General features: G+C 47.2%; 1 protein-coding gene across 2 annotated transcripts in view; it reads left to right on the plus strand.

The window, feature by feature from the left end:
- SDCBP (syndecan binding protein) overlaps positions 1-26110 on the plus strand; it is a 403969-nt gene that overhangs the window by 225972 nt on the left and 151887 nt on the right. For both annotated transcript variants that reach the window (XM_069621090.1, XM_069621091.1), the window contains exon 6: positions 7546-7721. In XM_069621090.1, coding sequence (XP_069477191.1) covers positions 7546-7721 — 176 coding nt within the window. The remainder of the gene's footprint in view (positions 1-7545; positions 7722-26110) is intronic.

The raw sequence follows: 26110 nt of genomic DNA on the forward strand, positions 1-26110 counted from the left end.
GCGCAGATAAGCGATAGTCAATAGAGTGGCAGAGATCAATATAGAACAGCGTAGGTTATAGTAGTCTATGCACTGTTCATTGTTATGGTCTGCAGATTTGTGCGTTAAGTTTTGTGTAGAGCACTCTGGAGGGTGTGCTTACCTGGGGCTGAGTGGAGGGCAGAGTACTGGGCCCCAGGCTCCTTTGGCTCTGGACAGGCTCAAGACAGGGCTGCCTTGTTGGGCAGCCTTTGTGGGTGTGCCGGCGTTCGTCATAGTCATAGTCATGGGGCACGGGTGGTGACCGCCGATAGCGGGAAGAACACTATTCCACCGCCTTAGCAAGGGTCTTCGCTCTGCAAAGCGGCGAACAGGGGCAAACAGGGTCGAATGGCCTTAAGAGGCCTTCGGATGGCCGCCGGCTCTTCCGCCTGCCGGCGGATGTTTGTATTTAAATACAAATACACATTGCCTAGCAACGTAGAGGCGTCTCAGCCTCGTTTCCATGCCGCATCGCGCCCGACATTTTGAAAAGGTGGATGTCGGCGCGTGCGGCTTTAAAGGGAAGATGGGGGGGCAAGGGTGCCAGGGGGGGGCCAAGGGTGCCAGGGAGGCGATGGGGTGCCCAGGCAGGGCAAGATGCAGCATCAGCTGGTGTCTGCGGGCGGGGATGGCCGGCTGCCGCTCGGATGCAGCGTGCTCCTCGCCGGGCTCTCCTTGCCGGTCCTCGTTCCTGGTGGGTGTGGGGGCTCCAGGTACTACTTCCTCGTACAAAAGAAGACCGGCGCTGGAGGCCCATCTGCAACCTACGACGACTGAACAAATACGTAAGATCCCAGAAGTTCAGAATGGTCACTCCTCAACATGCGCTCGGACAACTGGAAGAGGGAGACTTTCTGTCGTTGTTGGATGTGGAGGATGCGTACTTCCAAATCCCCATCCACAAAGGACACCGCAAGTTTCTGTGCTTCGTCATTCAAGGGTAGCATTACCAATTCAAGGCCCTTCCTTTCGGACTGATGTTGGCACCCAGAGCCTTCACTAAGTGCCTGGCTCCGGGGGGGGGGGGGACTCATCTACGACTTCAAGGGATCCATGTCTACCCTTACTTGGACAACTGACTCATCCCGGCCCAGATCAAGGGACATCGCCGTAGACCACACGACGAGGACCGTCCGACTACGGACGGATCTGGGGTTCTCAGTGAATTATGCCAAATCCTGCTTGACTCCATCGCAGGGCATCCTGTCCCTGGGATCCCGACTCAACAGTGTTGTGCCTGGTGGCGCCGTCGGAGGAGAGGATAGCAGCCATATTGGGCAAGGTGCTCAGCTTTCATGAAGAAAGTCGGCAGCACTATGCGCTCAGTGAGTCATTTCTGACAGCACCTTGGCTAGAAATTTAGGATGCATCCTCAGGATGACGCAGTCCTTAAACAGGGTGAAGGGAGGTTCTGAAGAAAGGGCTTGCAATTCGCTAATCCTTCTGGCTGATGTGATGGCTACTAAGAAAGCTGCTTTCCCGGATAAAAATGTTGTGTCACCTATGAATCGGTTTGTGGTGGCTCCATGAGCGCTGCTAGGACCGTGTTCAGGCTCCATGCTGGGACCGATGTAGGAGTTGGTGGGAAAGTACGCATAAAACCTTTCAAGAACATTTTTGATAGCTGGTTTGGTGAGCAAAGATTGTTGACCTGGTTTAGTTATGTATGCCAATGTGGCAGATAAATGCACCTTGATGGATGGAAGGGAGAGCCCTGCCTTGGCTAGGTGCAACAGGTACAGTAGTATTTGCTCGCTGGATCCTGAGAGAGGGTTCACTGATGATGATTCATAGCACTTGGTGAAACAAGTCAATTTTCGAATAGAAGTGGTCCGTCTAGAAGGAGCCTAGAAGCCTTGATTATGTCCCAGCATTCCGTAGGCAGATTCAGGTTAATTACATTTCGCTGCTCAGGAACCACGCATGGAGTGATAGGCTTGCTGGGTCGTGGTGGAGCACCTTTTGATTTTGTTGCGTTAAGAGGCTCTGATGAACGTTGAGGCAGATCGGAGGCCAAAGGGACAGGTGATGCAGTGTTTGGTGCCACATCTGATGAGCCCACTCTGGCGCTATCAGTATAATCAAGCAGGCCTGTTCTTTCAGTCTGCATAGCACTCGCTATGAGTGGGATCAGAGGGAAGGCATACAGGAACTTGCCTGTCCAGTCCCCTGAGAAGGCGTCCCCCCTCGAGGTGTTCTGGATACCTGGAGGCGAATCTCTGGCATTTTCTGTTGGCCTTGGTGGCAAAAAGGTGGATCTGTGGATGTCCCCAATAGTGAAATATCCGTAGGGCTTCTGCTTCGTCTAGCTCCCATTCGTGGGATGTTGAATAGTCTCCGTTTAACTTGTCTACCAGGACATTGTCCACTCCCGGTAGGTGTGATGCCTTGATGTGGACCTTGTGATAAAGCCCAGGTCCATAGCTTTTGGGCTTCCTGAGATGAGAACTCTGAGGTTGTGTTGTCTGTTTGGACGGTCACCTCCTGCCCTGCTAGTACCGGCAGGAAGGCTTTCAGCACCCACGTATTACTCCGAGCTCTAGAACATTGATGTTCAGTTGGGATTCCTGGGTGGACCATGTGCCTTTGTTTGCAGAACTGCCAAGTGTGCTCCCCAGCCCGATAGTGACGCATCCGTCCTGAGGAGAAGGATTGAGGTTGGACTTTGGTTGGGCATTCCCTGAAGTAGGTTTTAAGATGTGCTCCACCAACGGAGGGCCTTGTGAAAGGTTGCCGGCAGTTGTATGGTATCCTCCCATGACCCGACTGCCTACTTCCATTGGTGGTCCAGGGTCTCTTGAATTGGCCTCATGTCGAGTCTGCAATTTGGTATGAGGAATATAAATGAGGACATCATGCCCAGGAGGGATTTGAGGGCGCGCACTGTGGTTGTCCTGTTGCTTTGGAACCATGAGGCCAGATGAATTGGCGCCGATATTCTGTCGGCTGACTGTCTTACTCGGGGCAGGATTTTTCCTCGTTTATCGAGAACCCTGACTCTTTAGGAGATAGTGTTTTCGCCACTGCAATGCTCTCGTTTGAATGAGCTTGCCTTTTATAAGACAATCGTCTAAATACAGGAAGACTTGCGTTCTCAATCTTCTGAGCTTTGCCACCACCAGTGCAAGGCATTTGGTAAATACACTCGGTGCTGATTTTAGACTGAATGGGAGGACACGGAACTGAAAATGTGACTCCCCTATTGTGAACCTGAGAATGAATAGGAATGTGGAAAAAAACATCCAAGTCGAGGGTGGCCAGGAAGTCGTGTTGGTTGAGCCATGGGAGAAGGTTCTGAAGGGATGTCATTTTGAATTTGATGCGCTTGATAAATTTGTTGAGCTCTCGAATCCAGAATCGGTCTCCGCTGACCATTTTTCTTTTTTACAAAAAAAAAGTGGGAGTGGAAGTCTTTTCCGATTTGATGGTGTGTAACCGGTTCTATAGCTGCTTTTAGGAGCAGCTTGCAAGCCTCCAATGTGACCGGCTTCAAACTATGCACTTTGTGTGGAACTGGAGCGAGAAAAGAGGTTGACCCGGGAACTCTATGGTGTGACCTCTTCGAACCACCTGCAGCACCCATTTGTCTGTTATTCTTAGCCAGCGTTGGTAGAAACAGCTTACTCTTCCTCCCACCGGGGTGAGCCGTGGGAGAAGAAGGGAGGGATTGTCAAATTGGCTTGCTCTGGGTCTTGCTCTGGTTAGAGCCACGTCTACCTCTCTGGGTGTATCTACTTGCTGCTTGATGGTATCTGTCTGAAAGGTGTTGCTCTGTGTTTTCTGATTGTAGGAGGGACGGCTAAAACCCCTGTATTTGGAAGATGCTCCTCGAAAGGATCTACAATCTTTGTCCTTGTATTTAAGGGAACTGATGGCTCGTGCCGTATCGGTGTCCACCTTTATACCCTTGAGGTGGTCGTCAATCTTTTTACCAAAGAGGTCTTGCCCATCGGAGGGCATATCTGATATCTGAGCCTGAACCTCTGGTCTAAAGTTTGTAGCCTTCATCCAGACTTGTCTCCTCAAGACTGTACCATGGGCCATTTGTCTGAAACCTGACTCCGCTGTGTCTACTGTCGCTTCGATCATATCATTGGAGGTAGCCTCACCATCCAAAATTATTGCTTTGGCTTCCTCTTGCAGTTCCGTAGGCAAGTGCTTGGTCAACTTGAACATGTAGAGCCATAGCTCACGGTCCAGCCGTGCAATCATGGCAAGAGGTTTCCTGCCCTAATGCTGAGAGGACGATGATGGCTTCCTGCCCATGGCTTCTAATTTACGCCCTTTGTCCGGTGGAGCTGAAAGGGGCGACGATGGGTAAGCCAGCCTTTTTCTGGCTGCAACCATTGACTGAATCCGGTTTAGTATGCCCTCTAAGGCATAAAGGCACCATGTCTGGTGCCCTATACTTTTTCTCCGGTCTTGCAATGAGTGCCGGTGTGGACAACGGCGTAGCCAAAATCTTAGCTCTAGTGTCCCATATCGTATCCAGAATAGGAATTGTAGTGACTGTCCTACGTTTGTCTCTATGCTCATAGGACCAATTTTTTTTTTTTTGTTTTCTTTTTCGCCTCTGATGCAAATTGCAAGTTAAAGAGTTTTGCCGCCTTACCAATTATGGTATGAAAAGACACAAGGTCATCGGGTGGTGAAGCGTCTCCTGGGGAGTCCTTCCTCCTAGGCTTCTCTACAATGTAATCTCTACAATGTAATCGCTTTGCGTGTCTGGTTCATGGATTATCTCCCCTTCCTCAGGGTCTCAAAATTCCCTGAAAGGATCTTCTTGCCAGTCGGAAACTGATGCAGTGGAACTATCGTGGGTTCCCTTGTGGGTGGTCTTGTGGGGTCCCTTGTGATTGGCACAGGTGATGATCTTGGAGGTGAGACCCTTGGCGGTGAAGCACTGAGCGTCTTGCTCCTCGACCTGCAGGGATGTTCGGGTGATCGTGCCCTCTTATGAGGTCTGCTCCTGTTAGTAGAGCTTCTTGAAGAATTATGGGGCGGTGTAACCAGCCTCTGCGGAGATCTTTCCATCAGTGTAGAAGAGCCGTGCCTTTGTCTCTGACGCCTATTAAATTCGTCAATGAACCTCTGCATTGAGAGCATGAGTTGTGGATCAAATGGGTCTGAGGATTCCTCTGTGGTGTGATGCCAGGGGGGACTGTTCTCCTTGGGAGTGCGAATCGGTTGCTCAGAAATGAGTTTGGAATCTGAAAAGTCCTCCTGTAGGATGACTTCCAGAAGTTCTGTCCTCTCTTAAAGGAGACAAATGGGCTCCTATTGGTAGATTGAGTGCTTCTGGGGTTTGGCGGTCCGGATCCATTGGCTTGAACTATTCGATTTCTTTGGAAGACTGTATCCGTGGACAGAATCTTGGAATCATCCTTTCTGTCGATGAGGGATTAATTGTCGTTGACAGTGTTCGACTGTGTTTTCGTCGAGGGTGGTTTAGTTTTTGTCGACTAGGATGTCGTTGACTAGGATTTCGTGGACGATGATGGTTTCGTGGATGGGTGATGCTCCTCCGTTTACTAGAGTTTTGTTGACGAGTGGTGAGATTCCTCCGATTGCTTAGTTGTGGCCGATTTCGATGACTTGGTCGTGGACGACGAAGTGGGAGTGTCATTGTCGATGTCTAAAGCTTTGTGGACTGCATGCTCGTCGACAAGCCTATATCGGGTGCCGCTCGTAGACAGTTTTCGATGACTATTGCCTGCCCAGAATTTTCTCCTTACCTTTGCAGGAGGTTTTCTCGTCCCGGTGCTTTTTTCTTTTGGTCACCAGAACCAAGGGAAGATGACAATTCCACCTTTTTTCTTGCTCTTATGTGAAGGAGAAGAGCTTCCTTCCACAGAGGACGCCCTTCTTTTTGAAGTTTGCTTCTCTGAAGATTTCATAGATGGTACAGGAGCTGTCTTAGCGGATTCTTCATCAGAAGAGTGTCCTCTTGATTCAAAATGTAGAGGGAGTCTTCTATGTCTGTCCTGGAGAGTTTTTTGTTAGAAAAAGTCTTACAGATATCACAACCGTGCATGTCATGAGGAAAAAGGCTGTATCTGCACTGCTCATGAGGGTCTTTCATGTAGACTAGCTTTTTATGGCATCTAACACAGTCCCTGAGAAGGGAAGGTTTCTTGACAGCTTGCTCCTCTGACAAGGTGTGAAGAGAAGATTCACTCGCTGAATTTCGAGTGAAAAACAATCGTTTTCTCAGCCCAGAAGCACTGTGCAGGAAGAGCTTGATCAGGAGATCAAGATGGAGATGTTTTTTGAGAAAAAAGATTTAAGTTAATAGTGAGAAAAAACAAAAGCTCAGAGCTGAGTATTCCCTCTAGTCTGTTAGACTGCTGTGAAAAATCTGAAGATGGCTGTCTGGGGCGGAGTTTAAACCATGCCACCTCATTGGTTAGGGCTATAAAGCACCAGTGAGGTGACTACACAATTGAATGGCTCATTGGCCATAATGGCCAATCTACATTGTTTCTATGGAAAAATTGTATATATATTTAATGTTTAATAATTATTTAAATCACAGAGGATTCCCAGTCTGACGACTAGGAATATTCAAGCATGTGAATCTATGAAAGATACAAATGCTGGAGAAATACAGTTACAGGCAAGTAACTAAAACATCGCCTAAGCGCTCCACATAAAGTAGGGTGTGCTAATTTCACTATGGGGATTGTAGCAAGGATAAAAAGCATCTTTCTTCCCTTGGGAACAGTAGTTCACACAAGGAAACCAAGAGCAAATAAAAGGAGCCCAAAGGGTACCCCAGCAACACTGCACAGAAAGTGCTGTGTGTTGCAATAGGAAAATGCAGTTGCCGAAAACGTTATAGGAAATTAAGTATGGGGAGTCATAAAAAGGGCAACCATAAAAGAGTAAAAGAAAGGGTGAGTGGGGTGAAAAAGATTTCCCACTTTCTCTGGAGCAGAGAAAAATCATCCACAAGTCCAGTATAAAGTGAGGTAGATTTAGTATAAAAATGAAGATATAACCTAACACTGATTAATTTCCCAATGCAGCTGATCATTGGGATCAGGGGGGAGAATTATGGCACAGTGCAAGCTATAAACGGATGCCCTGCCCCGAGGAAGCAGTGTGCCGGGGGATTTCAATGCTAATATTGCACGGCGCCCACTGCTGGTCTGCTGCAGCAAGATGACTATTTCCAAGATGAGGAGCATGCATCAGAAAACAACAATACCAGAGGTAAGTCATTTGTTCAGCCAAGCCCCACAGATACACCCACACTAACATCCATCCACACAATGGCATCTATCTTTGTATACTTCTATCCATTAATAAACACTTAACTGACAGAGCTATTATCTTTGGCAATGCTTGTTTTTTTTTTAGGCAACTTACTTGAGTTATGAGACCTGCTGTGACAAACACATTTCTGCTTTTATGATCGCTTTTTCTAGTAGGGCTGTAAAAGTGCAAAAGTAATAAGTTGAAACGCTTTGTATGTATACTGAAGTAAATGCACATTAACCATTTTTCTTTGCCTTTATACAGGGAATATTTGTTCAATTGGTGCAAGCTAATTCTCCAGCATCTTTAGTTGGTATGAAGTTTGGTGACCAAGTTCTGCAGATAAACGGTGAAAACTGTGCTGGGTGGAGTTCCGATAAGTCTCACAAAGTATTGAAACTGGCTGCAGGAGATAAAATTACAATGGTGGTTCGTGATAGGTAAGATGCCTCTGCCACTGGAACAGTAATTGGTGCTTATCTTGATAGGCAACTAAGTGTTCAGTGTTTCTGGCTGAACTTGGCTTCAGAAAAAGGCACTCATAATTCCAGCTTTTTGTATATACGTGTGTCTGAGTTACAGATGACTTCAGGAGCACACCAACTCTCGAAGTGGGTTCAAGGGTTTTTATTAAAACGTTTAAGTAGGGTCTCACTAAGGGCCATATCGCATGTCTCCTGTGGGCTTTGACCTCCCTAACCCAGGTGTCTCTAAACCCTAAGGTGGTCACTATCGATGGGTAATCCTGACTATTGAAGAGATGGTTAACTTGTGGTGAGGGCCTAAAGGCAACCACCTGATCTCTTGCTGCCTTCGGGGTCTTCTAGATGGAACCTAACTGGGGCGGGGAGGGTATGATCTTAAGTATCTGTGGCTTTCAACCACCCAGGTCTCACTGTTTTTTATACCTCATGCTCTTGTACTCCTCATCCTGATCTTCCCTTCCCCACCTCCCTTATTTTCCTCATCTTCCTCAAGTGCTGTTTTTCTGACTATTGCTAAACTTTCTACTATTCTTACCCCCCACTCTTCTACTCTCCCTTCCCTCTATTCTCTGCTCTCCACGTTGCCCTCTGTTAGGTAAGATCTTAATTTCAGTGATAAATCTTCCTGATCAGTGTCAGCGCCAGAACCTATTGCTTGCACTTGGTAACTATTTTACCTTCTCCTTAGGTGATTGGGAATCTCCCCCCCCCCCCCCCCCCTCTCACCTAGTCTTTAACTTTTTGTATGGGTGACCTTTGTAAGTCTCTCCATAGTGTGTGATTGGAGTTATAGTTGCCTTTAACTCAGGACTGACTGTAATATACTATTGTCAGGGAGAATGTTCATTTCTGTGTCAATTCCCTTTAACCTTAGAGACCCCCAGGTCCTTTGCTGGGCTCAGGACTTTTACATTTTTACTCCAGAGTGAGTGGGACCTTTTTCTCACTCATGTGTTTTTCTGACTGACTTTCGATGTTCCTTACCGTTTTATGGAGTCTGCTAAACTCCACAGGCATCTGCTTTTGCATTTTGACACACAGTACCTTTTTGTGCAGTGCCAATGAGAAGTCCCTTGGACTTTTCTTGATGTTTAACTACATTTTCTTGGGTGAACTACTGTTTCCAAGAATAGTAAAATGACCCCTGTCTTATTTACCTTTACTTTATGGGTCCAGCACACACCACCCTATGTGGAGTGCTGGGGGAGTTGCATAGTAACTCCTGTAACCCATTCCTCATGTAACATATTGTTACACTAACTCACTTGAATGGCTGGTGGCAGTGGTTTCTTTTTTACTACCTAGTGCCATGTATCTGCAGGCTATAATTTTCTGAAAATGGCCCCGGTCTTCTTTTTTCGCCATTTCTTGTTAGTTTCTGTTGTTGGAGTCCTTTATATTTTTGCCTTTGGCGGGCTTCAGCCCTGAAGTCCGCCCGGGCTCAGTGTCTGGAAAGGCAGGAATTGAGGGAGGGTCCTGAAACGTCCCTGTCCTTTGTCTCTAGGTGTGCCTGAGGGAAACCAGTTCCTATTGGCCGGCTAGACAACCACCCTGCTGTGTGATTGACAGCCTAGGGCTGTGAATGAATAGCAACTTGGATAAAGAGCAATGTTTTTGGGACTAAGAGCAAAGTCGACCACTGCAGGGATAACATCCGAATCGGAAGATTAGAGAAGATGCCAGCAGCACCCTCCTGAACCGACAGGGAAGAACTGTAAAGGACGACTTCCTCCCTCTGTCTCGAGGTTAGTTGCTCCCACCAGCCAAACTATTTTGGCGCAAACCATGACTTGCTGTAACTTTCCAAGGCTACAGAGCCCAAATCCTGGGGTACCTCGACCACCTTTGAGTGCATTGTCTTCTGAAGTGTGAATCTGGCCAACTCTTCATGGGCATCCAAAGGACCCTACAGAAGCAAGAAATCTGCGTCCAGAGTCCCCTCACCAGAGTCCAGGACCGAGGGATCAAGTAACTTCTAACCAGAGCTTTTCATTCTTCTTTGGTGCTCATAAAAAGGCACCAATACCACAAAGAGCTGCTGAATTGATGGAAATCCATTGCTGCCGAGGCCCTCTCTAGAGTGCTGCCGCAGGAGCCCGCCAGACATCCTCCCTTTCGTCACCATGACCAAGGACCAGGAACAAGGGTCTGATGCATTGCATCCAGAAGGCATCCAGCTGGAACAACTTCTTCATTTCAATGGTACAGTGGGGCTTGGGGTACATTATCCCTTTCCCATTTGGGGTGCTTCCTATCTTTGGGAGTGCTATTTAACCCTAAGTTAACCTGCACTGGCCTTACAGCTTGAGCTTTCTAAAGGTGACTCCCCTTGAGTTATGTCCCTTTTGAACACTGAGTATTTAAGAAATATTTTCTAAGAAGAGCATCAGAACTTTGACTTTGCCCATTGACTTTGGCTGTCCTGGCTCCCTAAAGGCGTCCTTCTGAACCTATTGGCTTTGGCAGTGCGTGTTGCCTCAAAGGTTTTAAATGTTTAACACTTTAATTCTGGGACAATAGACTGCCTGCATCCCTTTGGGAGAATCTAACTGTTCTTATAACTTATCAGTCTGTTCTGATCTACCCCTAACTTTTAATTCCGTAAATAACTCAATATTACAAAGGAGTTTCCAATATAAATGTTATACTGACATCACCTTTGGGTGCAGGAACATGTGTAACACATAAATACATTACCCACCTGCTTTTATTGTTCACGTTTTGAATTGAATCCTAACTTCGGATTCATTTTACAGCTAATTACTGCCTTTTAAAGAATCATAAATATCAAGCGTTTACTTGGATACCTGTGAAATTGCTGATTTCATTTTACAGCTCTACAACTCACATTACGCCTCTTAAGATAAGCCTGGCTGCTCAGTCACACTGCAAACTTGTGTAGTGCAGGCTTTCATTAAAATGTGGGTTACCTAATGCCAAGAGAGAAGTCTTGAGTAGTCCCACACCAGTTGGGGGCTGCACTCGTTCTTACCTAACACTTATGGCAGCACACAGCATTTTACATGCTATGGCTTCCTTTTAATTATTTCTTGGATGAACTACTGTTCCTAAGACGTAAAGTGGGATTCACATCCCCTTTACATTGATTTTAGTGAGCTAGCATACCCCGCCTTATTTGGAGTGCTGGGGGGATACAATGTATTCCTCTTTCTTGCTTACCTGGTAACGTTTGCTACAATTGCAAGTTTACTTGAATGGCTGGCGGCAGTGGTTTTACCTTTGACTTTTAGTCTTTATTACTGGTAGGCTGTCAAATCAGCCTCAGTATTGCACAGGAGGGCCACTGTTCTTCTAGAATGGTGGGCTCCTTTTTTCGGCATTTCTCGTTTGCTTGTTGTTTCCTAGGTTGTCTTCTGCCATTCTAGGAACGAACTTGGTTGAAGTTTTTGTCTTTGGTTGGAATTCTTTGTATTCCCCACCGAGGCGCCAGAGTGTCTGAGAATGCAGGAAGCGAGGGAGGAGTCCAACTCCGTAGCCCTTTTGTCTTTCACCTTGCCTGAAAGGAACCATTTCCCAATGTGGGGCTGGCTGTCCCGACAGGACAGCCAGACCACCCCTTTCTGTAAACTGCAAGGAGAGTTTGCAGAAGTTGTGCTGTAGTTCCTGTTGAATACTCTGATCCTGGAAGCTGGTGACAAGTCTACCACTGGAACCAAATCCGAAGAGCAAGAAAAGTCTCTATAGCGATTTTCAGCGACCAGAGAGCCTGCTACCTAACCATAACCTGATGTAACCCTTACTTCCAATCGACCCGGCATTCCGGATCCTACTGGTGAGATCAACTAGTCTCAAGACAACCTGCATTTTGAGCCATCCCACAACGTGGAACGACCTTGCTGGGCTGCAAACCGCCAATACCTTGGGACCTCGAGCCACTGTGCGGTGCATGGTCTTCCGAAGTCCTATTCCATCTGAAGCTTTGGTGGGCTCCTCCTGGAACTCCCAGATAAACAATTTCTGAATCCCTGACATCCCCTCCCCAGAGTGTAGGATCGAGAGAGTGAAGCGAATCGGACTGGCGAGATTCGTTCTTAACCTAGCGCCTGGAAAAGGTTGCCACATTCACAGAGCCGCAAGACCCCCGCGAAGAAACATTTGCTAGAAGCCTCCTCTGATAACTGCTGCAGCAAGTTCTCATCCAGTGTTCAGTTCTGTTGTCACCAGACCAATAATCCAGGGACCAGGTCCTGTGCTGCTGCATCCTGAGGGTATCCCCTCAGAAGCTCTACTTTTCTCCTAAGGTACTTTGTTCGCTAGGTTAATAATTACTTCAATCTTGTGTGAATCCTGTGAGGCTGAGTGGGTGATTTGTGTGGTTGGAGGTTTGCCCATACCACTTGCCCAGGCCTAATGCTGGAACGCATATAGTGAATCTTCTGTGTAGTCCTTGAACACTTCAACTAATTCTAAAGTTGAATACCTACTTGTTTAAGAAGATCTTCTATGACGCTCTGACTTTCCTGAAACTTTACCATATCTTGGCCTGCCTACATCTGGCTCCTAGACCACTAGCATCCCTCTTCTGCCTCTGAGAAAATGCATGCTATTGACTAGAAGTACTTTATAAGATAAGGATTCTGTCTTGAAAAGTATAACTAGTGTAAAAGTACTTGCTGTTGGGACAGTTTTTCTGAAGTCCAACTAAGGGCTCAGTAAAACCATTCAACTGAGAGAGTACACGACTCCACTCTTAGTATAAGGCTGTACCACCCGAGTATGATCGGGTAGTGTAAGGAAGACATGGGGCCTCATTACGAGTCCGGCGGTAACGTGCCTGAAATTCCGGCAGGTTACCGCTGGACTCGTATTACCATTCCGCCTCCGTGATTCCCGGAATTACCGGGGGCAGTACGACCCCGGGAATTCCGGAAGCGGAATTTGATAAATCTCCATGCCCATTGAGTCCCAGAGGACCCAATGGGGAAGTGGAAACACCGGCACCATCTCGTGATGGTGCTGGTCTTTCCACGTCCGCCTGCAGGCGGGTGGTGTTAAACCTGCCTGGTCAGACCTGGCGGGAATGACACCTCCCGCCTGCAGTACTCGAGATCACCCGGTCTGCAAACAACGGTGGCAGCGGGTTTACCACCACCGTTATTTCCAGACTGGGTGACTCGTAATGAGGCCCAAGGTATCAACAGTAAGACGGACACAAGTGACCGCAGTTCAAGGGTGTTTATTGAACTTCGACACAGGTATGATAAACGCCCATCAAGTCCTAAATCTACAGATGGGAGCAAGTTACAACCATCAAATAATAACACAGTCCTAGTGTATTCTTGTCAAAATAAGGGCCTATACTAACAAAGATTGCCAATCCTTACCTCTACATACAAATAGTGTGGGGTAGAGTTTACGAATAAGAAATAAGTGTTCACAAAAATATGTCAGGATGTTCAGGCTATTGGGACCAGGCTGTTCACTGGAGCGTAGCACAATCTCTGACTTCTTTAGCACGAGGATACCGTCCAATCACTAGCATCAGGGCCTTCTGTGCCCAAGTCTCTTTGCCTATCAAAGTCTCTTCATGCAGAGGGCCTAATACGACAAAACAAATGAGGTTCTTTTCCTCTTACAAGTACTCAATTTAGGTGATTCACTATTCACACTGGATCCCCCTCAGCCGGGCTCAGATGCCCTCCTTAAGCCAATTAGTCTCCCTCAGCCGTGTTCCGACCAATTTCAGTTAGCATCAAGTATCAAAGACTTTCGAATGTGCACAGGGTTTGGCTTGACCATTGCAGGACCACTTCGATTTCACAATTCCTTTTTACATTGGCCACCTTTCAGTTGGATATCGCACAGTCCTTCGAATGAGCACCCATGTGGCACCGGACCACTCTGTTTACGGTATCTGTCTTGGCTTCAAAGGCTAAGTCACTGATCTGTTTTTTAATTGAGTGTCACTTGTCACATACTCTTCAGTTTTCTCTAAACAATGTTGCCGCTTGCAGCCTTGGATTCAACACAAGCTGGTCTGGTATCAGTCTCCCCAACTCACTGGCTGTTCTGACTTCACGGGCACTGCTTTGTTGTGGGAGCCAAAGACAGTACCATGGCAGCAAATGCTCTTTTCGCCTTGGCTATCGACGTGGGAGAGCCCAGAGTATCTCCAACACACAGTGCATTTTTCTTCAGAATTGATTCCAGGTCTGTCTTTTCTTATTCCCGAAGGCTCATGAAAGGGAGTCTTTCTCTGAAAAGGTCAAGGGCACTTCCTTGCAGCCCTCTTCGGTCTTGCCATCTTTCTCCTTGTATTAAACTGCTATCTTGGAACTGCTGCTTCCTCGTGTGTTTTTGTGCTCTACCTTTTATCCGTGTGGTGAAGTATGATGGAAGTTGGGTGTGTGTGTAATCAGTAATTGCCTGATCCTGTCCGACCATTGTTTTGGGACATGTCAGGTATACGACTCAGGTGTTGGTCTGTTTTCTCTCACAGTGAGCTGTCCGTGAGAATGTTTGTGTCAGAAAAGGGGAGGTGGGGGGTTGAGTTGGGTGGGGAAAAGGTGTTACAGGGAAGGGGATACTGTGTCTCGCGATCCGGTGTCCCACTTCCACTCCTCGAACACCACTCATCCAGGTGATTCTCCCGCACTGATCCACCCCCTGGAACTGGTCCAAATGTGATGGCTGTGTCCTGGCCACCTGGATGACAGATCCCCAGGGACTAGCGGGCGAGACACCTTCAGGTTTCTCAGAGCAGCCAGGCTTATTTTAGGAGGGAGAGAGGGCTGTAGAATCAGTACAAAGAAATTGTAATACAAATATAGGCCAAAGAAACACTGATACACTATATGTATTGTAAACCTAAATGGTTTATTTAAGTAAAAGTATGCCCAGATAAATCTTGGGGGAAATAAGTACTATCACAGATCATATGAACACATTATAAAAACACAACACTATGTTTTAAAGTAGACCGACCAAAGCATCAACCTTCTCCAGCATTGGATCTTTCATGGATTCACATGCTTAGAATATTCCCCGTCGTCAGGCTGGGAATCCTCGGTAAGTTTTATATAGACATTTTCCATAGGAAAAAATTCCGACACTTTTGTGTCCTATCTACGTCGTTTTGGGCCGCGCACGCCGGCGCCACTAGGAGGTAGAGGTGTATATATATAGCCCCGCTCCCGCAGATTTCAACCGTCTTCCAAAGTAGTGGGATTACCTCGCGTATCTGCTATTTGGTTAGGTTGTACTTTCTACTTCTGCGACTGTTTTTTCTTCTCGAAAAAATGTCTGGAAACGCGTTGTTTCGTCCATGCGCTATATGCGGTCTTAAGAAGGTGTACGAAGGGGATGGTAATATGGACTGCATTTACTGTCTTCATCCTCACCACACAGTGGACACATGTGAAATCTGTCAGGGCTTCTCCCAGAAGACCCTCAAAGACCGAGAAAGACGCCTTGTCGATTGGCTCAATGACGGGGCGGGTGCGTACCCGGCATCGGAGGTGGGCTCCAGGGCCTCCAGAAGTAAGTCATAACCCCCGGCGAAGAAGGCGTGTTCTGCTGAAAAATGCCCCTCGGAGAAGCATTCGGAGAAAAATTCGAAGGCCCCCTCTTCACACAAGGCGTCTTCTTCCTCCTCATCAAAAAAGGAGAGAAAAGAACCATCTAAATCCTCCTCAGGAGACCGTCATAAGTCTACCTTGAGTTGAGAGGCCTCGGCCAGCAAGTCGGCCCAGAAATCGGCGGGAACGCCTCAAGGCCCGGCGCCACTTGCTTCGTCGACGGCCCGCTCGTCGACGCCGGCGTCATCGGCGGCTCCTCCCACGGTTCAGACTGCGGCTGTAGGAAACATATCGTCGTCGACAGTGGTTCCGTCTATGGGATGGCAACCAGAGGTTTTCGACCCCGTTCCGCCTGAGGCCCTGCTACAACCAGAGGCGGCTTTTTCCATCTCGTCGGCTGACTAGGAACGTGGCCCGGTTGCCCACCCAACCGATCTGGGGTTGCAACCTAAGTGGGGGTACCATCCCTATGACCTCGTCATTACTGAACCCCCAGGCAGTGCTGTCCTTGGAGGTGCTAAATGCACTACAGAAGCTGGTGGAGCATTTGGACACACAGATACCTCAGCCCAGTGCCCCAGCACGGCTTCAGTCTACGTAGACGAGACGGGCCCGGCTCCTCGCTTGACTACCAGGATTACTGCTGCTTCCCAAGCGGTGGAAGATCGCCCTCACCCACAAGAAGAGGGAGAACTACCGGACTCTGATTCAGACCGCGAAGGGTCGGGTTCAGACATCTCACTATCCCCCTCAAGGGACCCAACATGGGACTCTGAAGCGGAAATGGAAGCTCTGAGAAGTCCGGCGCAGCCATCACCACCTGACGACGTGGGGGCGTTCCATGTCATGATGAGTAAGGTGTGTGCCGAGTTTGGCCTAGTCCCTGAAGAAGAGAAAAAGGATCGTTTTCTTTTTGATCATATGGGCAAGAGAAGGAAATCCATATTCGCCATCCCTATTTTAGACCATGTCTGGCAAGAGGGCCTGAAGACCATGCGTCATCCTTTCTCGGAGCCGGCAGGAAGGTCGTTTGGAGAAGAAATTCAAGGCTCCGGAATCGACTCCCAAGTGCTTGATGTCTCAACCTTCGCCGGAATCGGTGGTATCTGCGGCGGCGGCTAGAAAGGCCAGGTCTCAACATAAATGCACAAACCCACCTGATAACGAAGCCAGGAGGCAAGACGCTTTTGGCAAGAAGGTTCCGTCGGTCGGCGCGACTACAGTTAAAGCAGCCAACTCCTTGGCGATTATGTCTAGGTATGACAGGGAAGTGTGGCACCGGCTGGCTCCTATCTTGGAACATTTGCCCGAGGAACATAGAAAGTCCGCCATGTTGCTAGTGCGGGAAGGAGAAGAAGCCTCCAACCATGCTATAAACATTGCTGTCGACCTAGCCGAGTCCGGATTTAAGCAAATCAATAATGGCGTAGTACTACGAAGACAAGCCTGGCTCAAGTGCACTACGTTCAGACCGGAGGTGCAATATAAAGTCTTGGATATGCCGTGTGAAGGGGAACAACTGTTCGGTGAAAAAGTTGATGAGGCCTTGAAGGGCATGAAAGAGGATACTGACACGGCGCGGTCACTCTGAGCCCTCCAGAGTGGTAGGAATTTTCGTTCTTTTCGTCCTTCAGAGGGGCTTCTGGTAACTCCCGGTTTGGGTCATCTAGAGACCGAGGTTTCAACAGACCCTCCTACTCGTCCCAAGGCTACAGACGTGCAGCCCAGTCTTCTCGTAGAGGCAGAGATTACCAAACCTCCAGACAGCGGGGTGCCTACCATTCATCGACGAAAGATAAACAAGCCAAGAACCAACAATGACATGTTTCAGGACGTCCTGGGGAGCTGAGTGTTTCGTCACGTCGACGAGTGGGAGCACATAACAGACCAATGGGTTTTGGACACGATTCATCTGGGCCACTCTCTACAGTTCAAGGACAAGCCACCACACATTCCACCGGTGTTCTCGGCTCAGCCCCACCTTCAAATACTACTGCAGGAGGTGGTGCTTATGCTGCAGAAAGGGGCTATAGAACTGGTCCCGGTGGCAGAAAAAGGACACGGAGTGTACTCCTGTTACTTTGCCGTCAAGAAACCAAATGGAAAATTCCGTCCCATTCTGGATCTACGAGCACTCAACAAACTGCTCAAGAATTTAAAATTCAAAATGCTTATGCTCCAGGAGGTGATCCGATCGATACAACCCGGAGATTATTTGTCGCCGGTAGACCTTCAGGACGCATACTTCCATATCCCGATGCATCGATGACACAAAAGATTTCTGCGGTTCGTCGTTCGACAAACCCACTATCAGTTCAAGGTCCTCCTGTTCGGGCTAAAATCGTCCCCCAGGACGTTCACCAAATGTCTGGCTCCAATAGCATCCTGGTTAAGAAAGGAAGGTCACAATGTGTACCCTTATTTGGACGACTGGCTAGTGAGGGGATTGTCTCAGGCAAGGGCACAAGAAAGCCTAGATGCCACCATGTCCCTCCTACAACGTTTGGGCTTCGCAGTGAACTTCGACAAGTCCTTATTAAAACCATCAAGGACCTTGGCCTTTTTGGGGGCAGAGTTCCACACAGTCGGGGCTGGTGAGGCCATCCCTCGAAAGGGTTCACAAACTGCAACAAAAGGCATCGGAATGGAAGGTCGACACCAGAGTGTCGGTGCGAAGGTACATGTCCCTGCTGGGGACCATGTCGTCCTGCATACCCTTGATTGACAATTGTCGCCTCTTCAGGAATTCTTGGCGGACCGATGGGCACGGAGTCGAGGGCGCTGGTCGGACAAGTTGACCATCAACGGCCAGCTCGTGCAGGCTCTTCAATGGTGGAGAATTTCCGTACATCTAACGAAGGGAATGCCCCCTGCTGGAACCTGCGTTCCAGAGGACAGTGGTGACAGATGCTTCTCTAACTGGGTGGGGAGCTCATCTGGGGTCCCTACAGGTTCAGGGTCGTTGGTCATCAGAAGAATCCGCCCTTCACATCAATCTGCTAGAGTTGAGGGCGGTGCGTTGGGCCCTGAAATCCTTTCTACCACAGATAAAGGGCTCAGTGGTGAGAATCATGACAGACAACACGACAACAATGTTTTATCTACGAAAGCAGGGAGGAACTCACTCCAGGATCCTGTCGACGGAAGCCAGGAGATCTGTCATTGGGCCCTCCAATACGACATACATCTGTTGGCGTTCCACTTACCAGGAGTAAAAAATGTGCAAGCAGACGCTCTCAGCAGGGAGATGAATCGTCTACACGAATGGGAACTGAACGACCAACAACTGCACTGTGTCTTCGCGAAATGGGGTCATCCGGCCCTCGATCTCTTTGCGACGAGAGACAACAAGAAATGCTCACAATGCGCGAGCAGGTGGCCACAACAAGACTCGCTAGGGGGCGCGTTCTCCTTCCCGTGGACGGGCAAGTTTCTGTATGCCCCCACCCCCCCCATTTCCTCATCTGTCGGATTCTGCAATGGTTCCACAGATATCCATGTCGGGTGATCCTGGTGGCCCTGTATTGGGCCAGACAAGTGTGGTTCTCCGATCTACTTCACCTTTCAACGGAAGAACCAATGAGGTTCCACAAGATCCCCAACCTTCTGTCTCCGGAGAAAGGGGTAGTTTGGCATCACGACCCGGACAGCCTCAGTCTGACGGCCTGGCTCCTGATTTCTCCGAGTTTGGCACGTTAGCGATTCCAGCGGATTGTCTCATTTTGCAAGCAGCAAGGGCACCTTCCACGAACGCTTCATATTCATACAAATGGAAAAGGTTCTGCATATGGTGCGCAGGTCAACCAGGTTTGGTCCCGCTGACGATCACACCGGAACAGCTCCTACCATACTTGTTACTACTGGCTAAAAACAGGTTGTACGTTTCATCCATATAGGTGCACCTGGCTGCCATCTCGATTTACTCGGAAGAGACATTCAACTCCATTATTCAGTGACCGCCTAGTTAAACACTTCCTTAAAGGGTTGTTTCAAACCTTTCCTCCAACGAAGAAGTTTCCACCGATCTGGAGTCTAAACCTGGTTCTGGCATCCCTGATGAAACCCCCTTTTGAACCAATGTCGTCGACATCATTAACATTTTTGTCTTGGAAATTTGCTTTCCTGGTGGCCATTACTTCAGCTCGACGTCTGTCAGAAATACAAGCTTTAGTGATCGACCCTCCGTATTGGAGGTTTTTCAGTAATAAAGTTGTGCTGGCCACTAACCCGCATTTCATACCTGAAGTGCCTTCCATGTTCCCTAAACACGCTTCTATAGTGTTGCCTACATTTTTTCCAACAGTCTTCGGTGGCAGAGAAGACTCTCCATACATTGGACGTGAAAAGAGCTTTAAAATTTTATCTCCATCGCACTCAAAGCTTCAGAGACACGACAACTTTTCGTAGCTTATGGTCCTGCGGCTAAGGGAAAGGCGATCTCCAAGCAAGGACTATGCAGATGGGTGTCTTCGGCCATTTCTTGTCATTCCAAGGCTGGAAAACCACTAGAAAAGCGTCCAAGGGCCCATTCGACGAGATCTACATCGTCGTCCACGGCGTTGTGGTCCGGAATTCCGCTGGGGGATATCTGCCAGGCGGCTTCCTGGTCGGTACCACACACGTTTACCCGGCATTACTGTCTCGCACAGCAACATGCTGAAGATACACAGATGGGGCGTGCAGTACCAAGTCACCTGTTCCAATAAGGTGAGCCCTAAGTGGGGGTTGCACCCTTCGGCAACTATGCTTTAAAGTGTTGTGTCTTTCACTGTTAACATACTATAATGTAATGTGTTGCCATGGTAAATATGCATTGTGATGTTGGTTTGCATACACGTCTCCAATGTTGGGGGATACTGCTATACAATCTATTCTAAGCATGTGAACATGTGAATCCATGAAAGATCCAATGCTGGAGAAGGTGATAGTTTCTTACCTGTAACTCCATTTCTCCAGCATTGGTATCTTTCATGGATTCACATGCGCCCGCCTGCTTCCCCTGAGCATGCAAACCAGAGATCCCCCCCCATACTACTTTGGGGGCCGAAATCTGAGGGAGCCGCGGGGACGGGGCTATATATACACCTCTACGTCCTAGTGGCGCTGGCGTGCGCAGCCCAAAGCGACATAGATAGGACACAAAAGTGTCGGAATTTTTTCCTATGGAAAATGTCTATATAACTTACCGAGGATTTCCAGCCTGACGACGGGGAATATTCTAAGCATGTGAATCCATGAAAGATACCAATGCTCGAGAAATGGAGTTACAGGTAAGAAACTATTCCCTTATTTAGTAGTCTAGGTAAGTCAAACCTTTTCATACACATTCAGTATTGCTCACACCTATTCTTGGCGAGTAAAAACCAATGGTTACTGTTTAGATTACTTTCTGTAATAGAATAGTAGATCCTAGCAGTTGTACTGTGACGTGCGGCAAAGAAATCACATAGTAAAGCAACTGTACAGTATACTTTCCTGCATAGGGGAACACTTAATCTAGGAACAGTAAAAATCTATCACTCTGATTCAGGATAAGTTATACTAGGGGACCTGGACCTTGGGGTGTAATATACAATTATACACTTTTCAGCTCAGTGGAACAGTCTGAGATCAGTAAGAACTTTTTACACTTATTGAGGATTGCACTATGCATACCAACGTCAGCTACACCTAAAGACATTTTTTCCAGAATGGCACAAAGCTATTCTAGGCAGGTAAAACCTATATACTTTTAAAAGGAGGTATCGGCAATTTAAGAATCCTTATAACCTAAGGCAGACTTATTAACAGCAAGTTGGGGGTGGGGGTGAGCAAGACCCAATTGGGGACACTCATACATTTATATCCTAATAGTACTGTGGAACCAACAGCATTACTTTCGGGAAGAGGAGGACCCAAGTCGCAGGTGAGTAAATTAACCTACTTTTGGTTAGAATGGCGAGACTTTGTGCTTTCAGAATGGCAGAACATTTCCAAGGGAAGTAAAATAACCTTACATATACTTTTACAAGTGACGGAACACTTTCAAGGTAAGAACTTTTGTAACTGCTCGTTCTAAATTGGCTACTAACCTTTTTACAAGTAAGTGCACTTTTCAGCACTTGTTTTACTTTTCAAGGCAGACCCCTTTTTTAAATACCCAGCCCTTCCTAATTCTATAACATGAGTTATTTCAGAGGCAGAAGATGGACGCCAGTGGTCTAGGAGCCAGTTGTAGGCATGGTGAGATAGGGCTCAGTTGCAGGCAAAGTTCAGAGTTCAAGAGGAAGACTGTTCAAACAAGTGAGTATTCTACTTTTAAGTTAGTTGAGCATCCAGGGATTTCAGAGAAGGAGGATTCTAGTAGGGGCCTTGGTGAACTGAACAAGAGGACTCCTAATCACAGGAAACACCCCAAAGCTACACAGCAATCACAAGAGACCGAAGGTAAGTAATACCCAAGCCAACACAGTACGTCTGCACAGAAGAGTTTGCAGCAGGAGGACTTCAGGATCTGCAGCCAAAATCCCAGAAGACTGTGTTAGGCAAAGTTTGTATGCAGTGCCCTTTGGGACCAATACACACAACTAGGACTACAGGTGTAAGCAAAACCAACCTTTGGTAGAAGTGTGTACCACACAGTTTTTGGTAGCGAGCTGAGCAGCCTGGCTTATCTCAAGAGGGAATGTGAACTTGTGATTGTAGACCTTTGTGTAACATCCTTACAAGTATTCAGATAGACACAAACACTTATTAATTTATTACACAGTCAGTTAGAAAACATTCACTAAAAGGAGGCAATCAATATCACACAAATACACTACAATACTTCACACTAACTGGTTCAGAAACAATTAAGCTACTTTGAAGGAGGAGCAAAATGGCATTCAGAGCATTTGAAGTGGGAGCAAAAAGGCAAAAGTTAATAAAACTAATATTACAATTACTTTAAAACCGTGCAAATAGTTTGAGTTCACCAGAGGATTAGATTCAATGCAATAGGTAGGCCAAAGTGAATGAACTATATTCTTGTGTAGTTAAAGCGGTTCTGGTATTTAATAGATAAGTCTTTGACTCGGTTCTCAGAAGTAGTTTACGGAAGAAAGGTTCATATGTCAGGTCACAAGCTGACTAGGCCTACAAGTTGCCAAAGTTCCACGAACTTTCACAGTGAGAGGTAAGTTCTCTCGGTCAGGTTTTCACAGTACCTTAGATTGAAGAAAAAGATGCATCTGAAGATTTCTGTTCCTGGCAGTTCCTGCAGATCTCACTGTTCCTGAGCCTCAGTAGTAGGGACAAGAGGGAGGACGGCAGACTCCTGCACTGCACGGGGACTGGTCACAAAGCTGGCAAACTATCTAAAGGTTGGTCTTGCTTACACCTGTAGTCCTAATTGTGTGTGGTGTTCCCAAAGGGTACTGCATGCAATTCTGGCTAACACTGGTGTACAGCGGTGAGGATAAAGTATAGTTATTACATTGAGAGTGCTGTTCTAACTTTTGTTCAAATAACCTTCACAAGGATAAACGCCACTAGAAAAGCAATTGTTTTATAATGCCAAATATGAATAACTACAAACAGGAAGCCCTGATCATTCTAACAAAAGATCAACTGAAAGATATGTATAAAGTCTGGTCCCTCTCTGTTAAAGGCAAGAAAAGGAAATGATTGAGACATTGTTGAATTATCAAAGACTGGGAGGTAGAGCTATAACCCCTACCCCTCCAGCAAATCTGGATAGTGTTGATAAGGATAAGGAGGAGGAGGAGGATGATGAGGAGGAGGAGGATGATGATGATGATGAGTCCAAATCTAATGATATTAATGAGTTGGAGTCAGAGGAGTCTCAGGAAGAGAGGCCCTCTTTACCTCAACCAGCTCTATGCCCTCAACCTATAGCCACAGGGACCCTACCAGGTCCAGTACTGAGTCCAGAATTTGTCTCTCTTGAAAAGTTGAAACTTGAGTTAGAATTTAAAAAGCTCCAAATGCAAACTGAAAACAAACATCAAGAACTCGGGCTCAGAGAAATGGAATTGAATCATGAACTTGAAATGAAGAAATTCTCTCTTAAAAATGGTTCTCTCCCAGAGTCTTCTAGGTCTTCCAGTGAGTCCTTGCATGCCTAACGAAGCTGTGAGTATGTATGAGGTGGTACTTGATATTTTAGATTGGTTGGCTGCTTTTGAATACAACTATGGGATTCAGGGTTTCACAGGGAATCGGTTGATTCCTTGGCTTTTGTCTAGGCTCCCCCAGGTTGCAACTGATGCTGTAATGGAGGTGGGGTAACTTGAAAGATTTGAGTATGAAAATCTGAAGCTAGTTTTGATATCTAGATTTGGGAAAAGTCCTTCCCAGTACCTTAAGAGCTTTAGGACCCTCAAAAAGCATGATGGTGCACCTTGGGCTTCCTGTGTGTGTGAATGTTTGAACAAGATATATGGTTGGGTAAAGGGTTATAGAGTTAACACTTTTGAAGGAATGAGAAATCTATTTTTGTTGGAATCGATTTTTGATGCCTGCTCTCCTGAGCTGAGACAGTACTTGGCTGACTCTAAGGAAATTGATCCAAAGAAGTTAGCAAATGCTGTTGACTTGTGGGGTTGCCAACAGGGCTACTCACAAGGATTCTGGGGCAACTCAGAAGGATGATGGGAAGCAGCAAAAGAAAGATGGCGAAGAGAATTCTAATACCTCCAATCCAAAAGAGGGCCCTAAACATAAGGGTAAAGCACAAGGGAAACCTAATCAGGCTAGTGAAACCTCTGGTGCGAAACCAGAGGGAGGTCAGCAGAAACCCTCATTTGTCAAAACATTTGGAAAATGTTATGCTTGTGGGTCTAATAACAATATGAAAGGGGATCCCAGGTGCAAGAGTAAACCTTCAGGGATCCGCACTGTCTCCTTAGCCATCTCCCCAGAGGAAGAAGTACATGTGACAAGTGGTAACTTTCAAGTACTGGCTGAAGACCTCATTGGAGTCCCTGCTAGTGTTTCTTTAGTGTCCCTGGGTCTGTGAGAACAGCAGAATTTAGATGTCTATAATTCGATTCCAGATAACACAAAATAATATTACAAGATCAGTGTATTTGTAAATGGTCAGGAGACCCCTGCCATTAGACACTGGGGCCAGCATTACAATACTGAATGAATCTTTTTTCAAGGCTGAGATGTTACTAAGGCACCCAAATGCCTCGCTAAGCTTGCTGGAGGCCTTGTCTAAATGCTTCCTAGACTATCAGCTCTCATCCAGTGCAACAACATGACTGTCAGGATACCTGTTAGTGTGCAAAGTGAGGTGCCTGGGAGAGTCCTGTTGGGGAATGACTTAAACTCTTGGAGTTGTATCAAGCACCCCCAGGCCTCTGAGTAAAAGGAAACGGGAGCAGACAAGGAGGGCCAGGGAGAGTACCTTAGATGGCTCTCCAGAGGATGTTGCAGAAGAATCTAGAACACCTAGCTCACAGGAGCTACTGACTGATATTTCAAAGATGAATGAGGCAAAGGGGAAACCCAAGGTCTGAAGGAAAAAGCCAGAAAGCACTCCTGTGCTACCAAGGACATCCGCGAGAGGACTGTCCAAAGTCACACCTGTGACTACTCCACCAGCTGAGGCGGAGTGTGAGGAACAACCTGGAAAGGTTGAATCAGCTGCTGAGGATTCAGAGCTGGAGGAAGACCTTCCCTCTGTTGGAGATCTGGATCCTAAAGACCATCCTGAGCTGCTGTCTTTACTGGCAGAAGGTGGCCCCTGTAGGGCAGACTTCAGCAGAAGTCAGACTGTCCTACTCTAGAAGGACTTTGCCAACAGGCAGCTTCCCAGCTAGACTGGTAAGAGCCAGGGAAGCACAGGTTTGTACTGGGAAGATGGCCTCTTCTACAGTGAACCAGCTGAGTCTATTCCAGGGGACTACAGAAGACTTGTAGTGCCTCTGGAAATCAGACAACAGTTCCTACAGTTAGCCCATGAGATTCCTTTGGCTGGTCACTTGAGTTTCAAAAAGGCAAAGGAAAGGCTTGCTCTGTATTTCCACTGCCCTAAGTTGGGGTCTAATGTAGATACATTCTGTAGGAGCTGCCACACTTGTCAGATATCTGGCAAGAGTAGAGCCAAGAATGTGGCACCTTTTGGTGCCTCTCCCAGTGGTGGGAGACCCTTTTGAGAGGGTAGGAATCAACGTTGTTGGTCCTTTAGACCCTCCAACCTCTTCAGCCAATAGATTTATATTGGTTTTAGTAGTCCATGCTACTAGGTATCCTGAAGCTATGAGGACTGTTACAGCTCAGGTTGTTGCTAAGGCCCTACTTGGTATTTTACCAGGGTCTGTTTTCCTAAGGAAGTCCTCTCTGACAGGGGATCAAACTTTGTCCCACTACATGCAGACAATGCGGAAAAACTGGGGAGTGCCTACCATCCACAGACAAATGGATTGGTAGAGCAGTTTAACCATACTATGAAGAGCATGATGGGTGCTTTAGAGGAACCCCTTAGAAGAAAGTGGGACCTTTTACTACCATGCCTTCTATTTGCTTATAGAAAACACCCTCTGGAGGTAGTTGGATTTAGTCTCTTTGAGCTTCTCTATGGTCATCCAGTTAGGGGTACATTGGCGTCATGGCCACAGAACACTAAAACCACACCATCTAGTGATGGGGGCAATGTGTCGCTTGATTCACTTATGTCCCTTTGGGACTCATAAACACAGGGGCCCTGGCGGGACTAATATAGAGATGTGAGCAGGAACACTTTATTTCAGTGCAGGAGTGCATTTATTTTACTTCAGTGCACGCTTTATTTCAGTGCAGGGGTGCTTTTATTTTACA

Source organism: Ambystoma mexicanum, chromosome 5q (genome assembly GCF_040938575.1).
Source record: "Ambystoma mexicanum isolate Mex_15411 chromosome 5q, UKY_AmexF1_1, whole genome shotgun sequence".
NCBI classification, from domain to species: Eukaryota; Metazoa; Chordata; class Amphibia; order Caudata; family Ambystomatidae; genus Ambystoma; species Ambystoma mexicanum.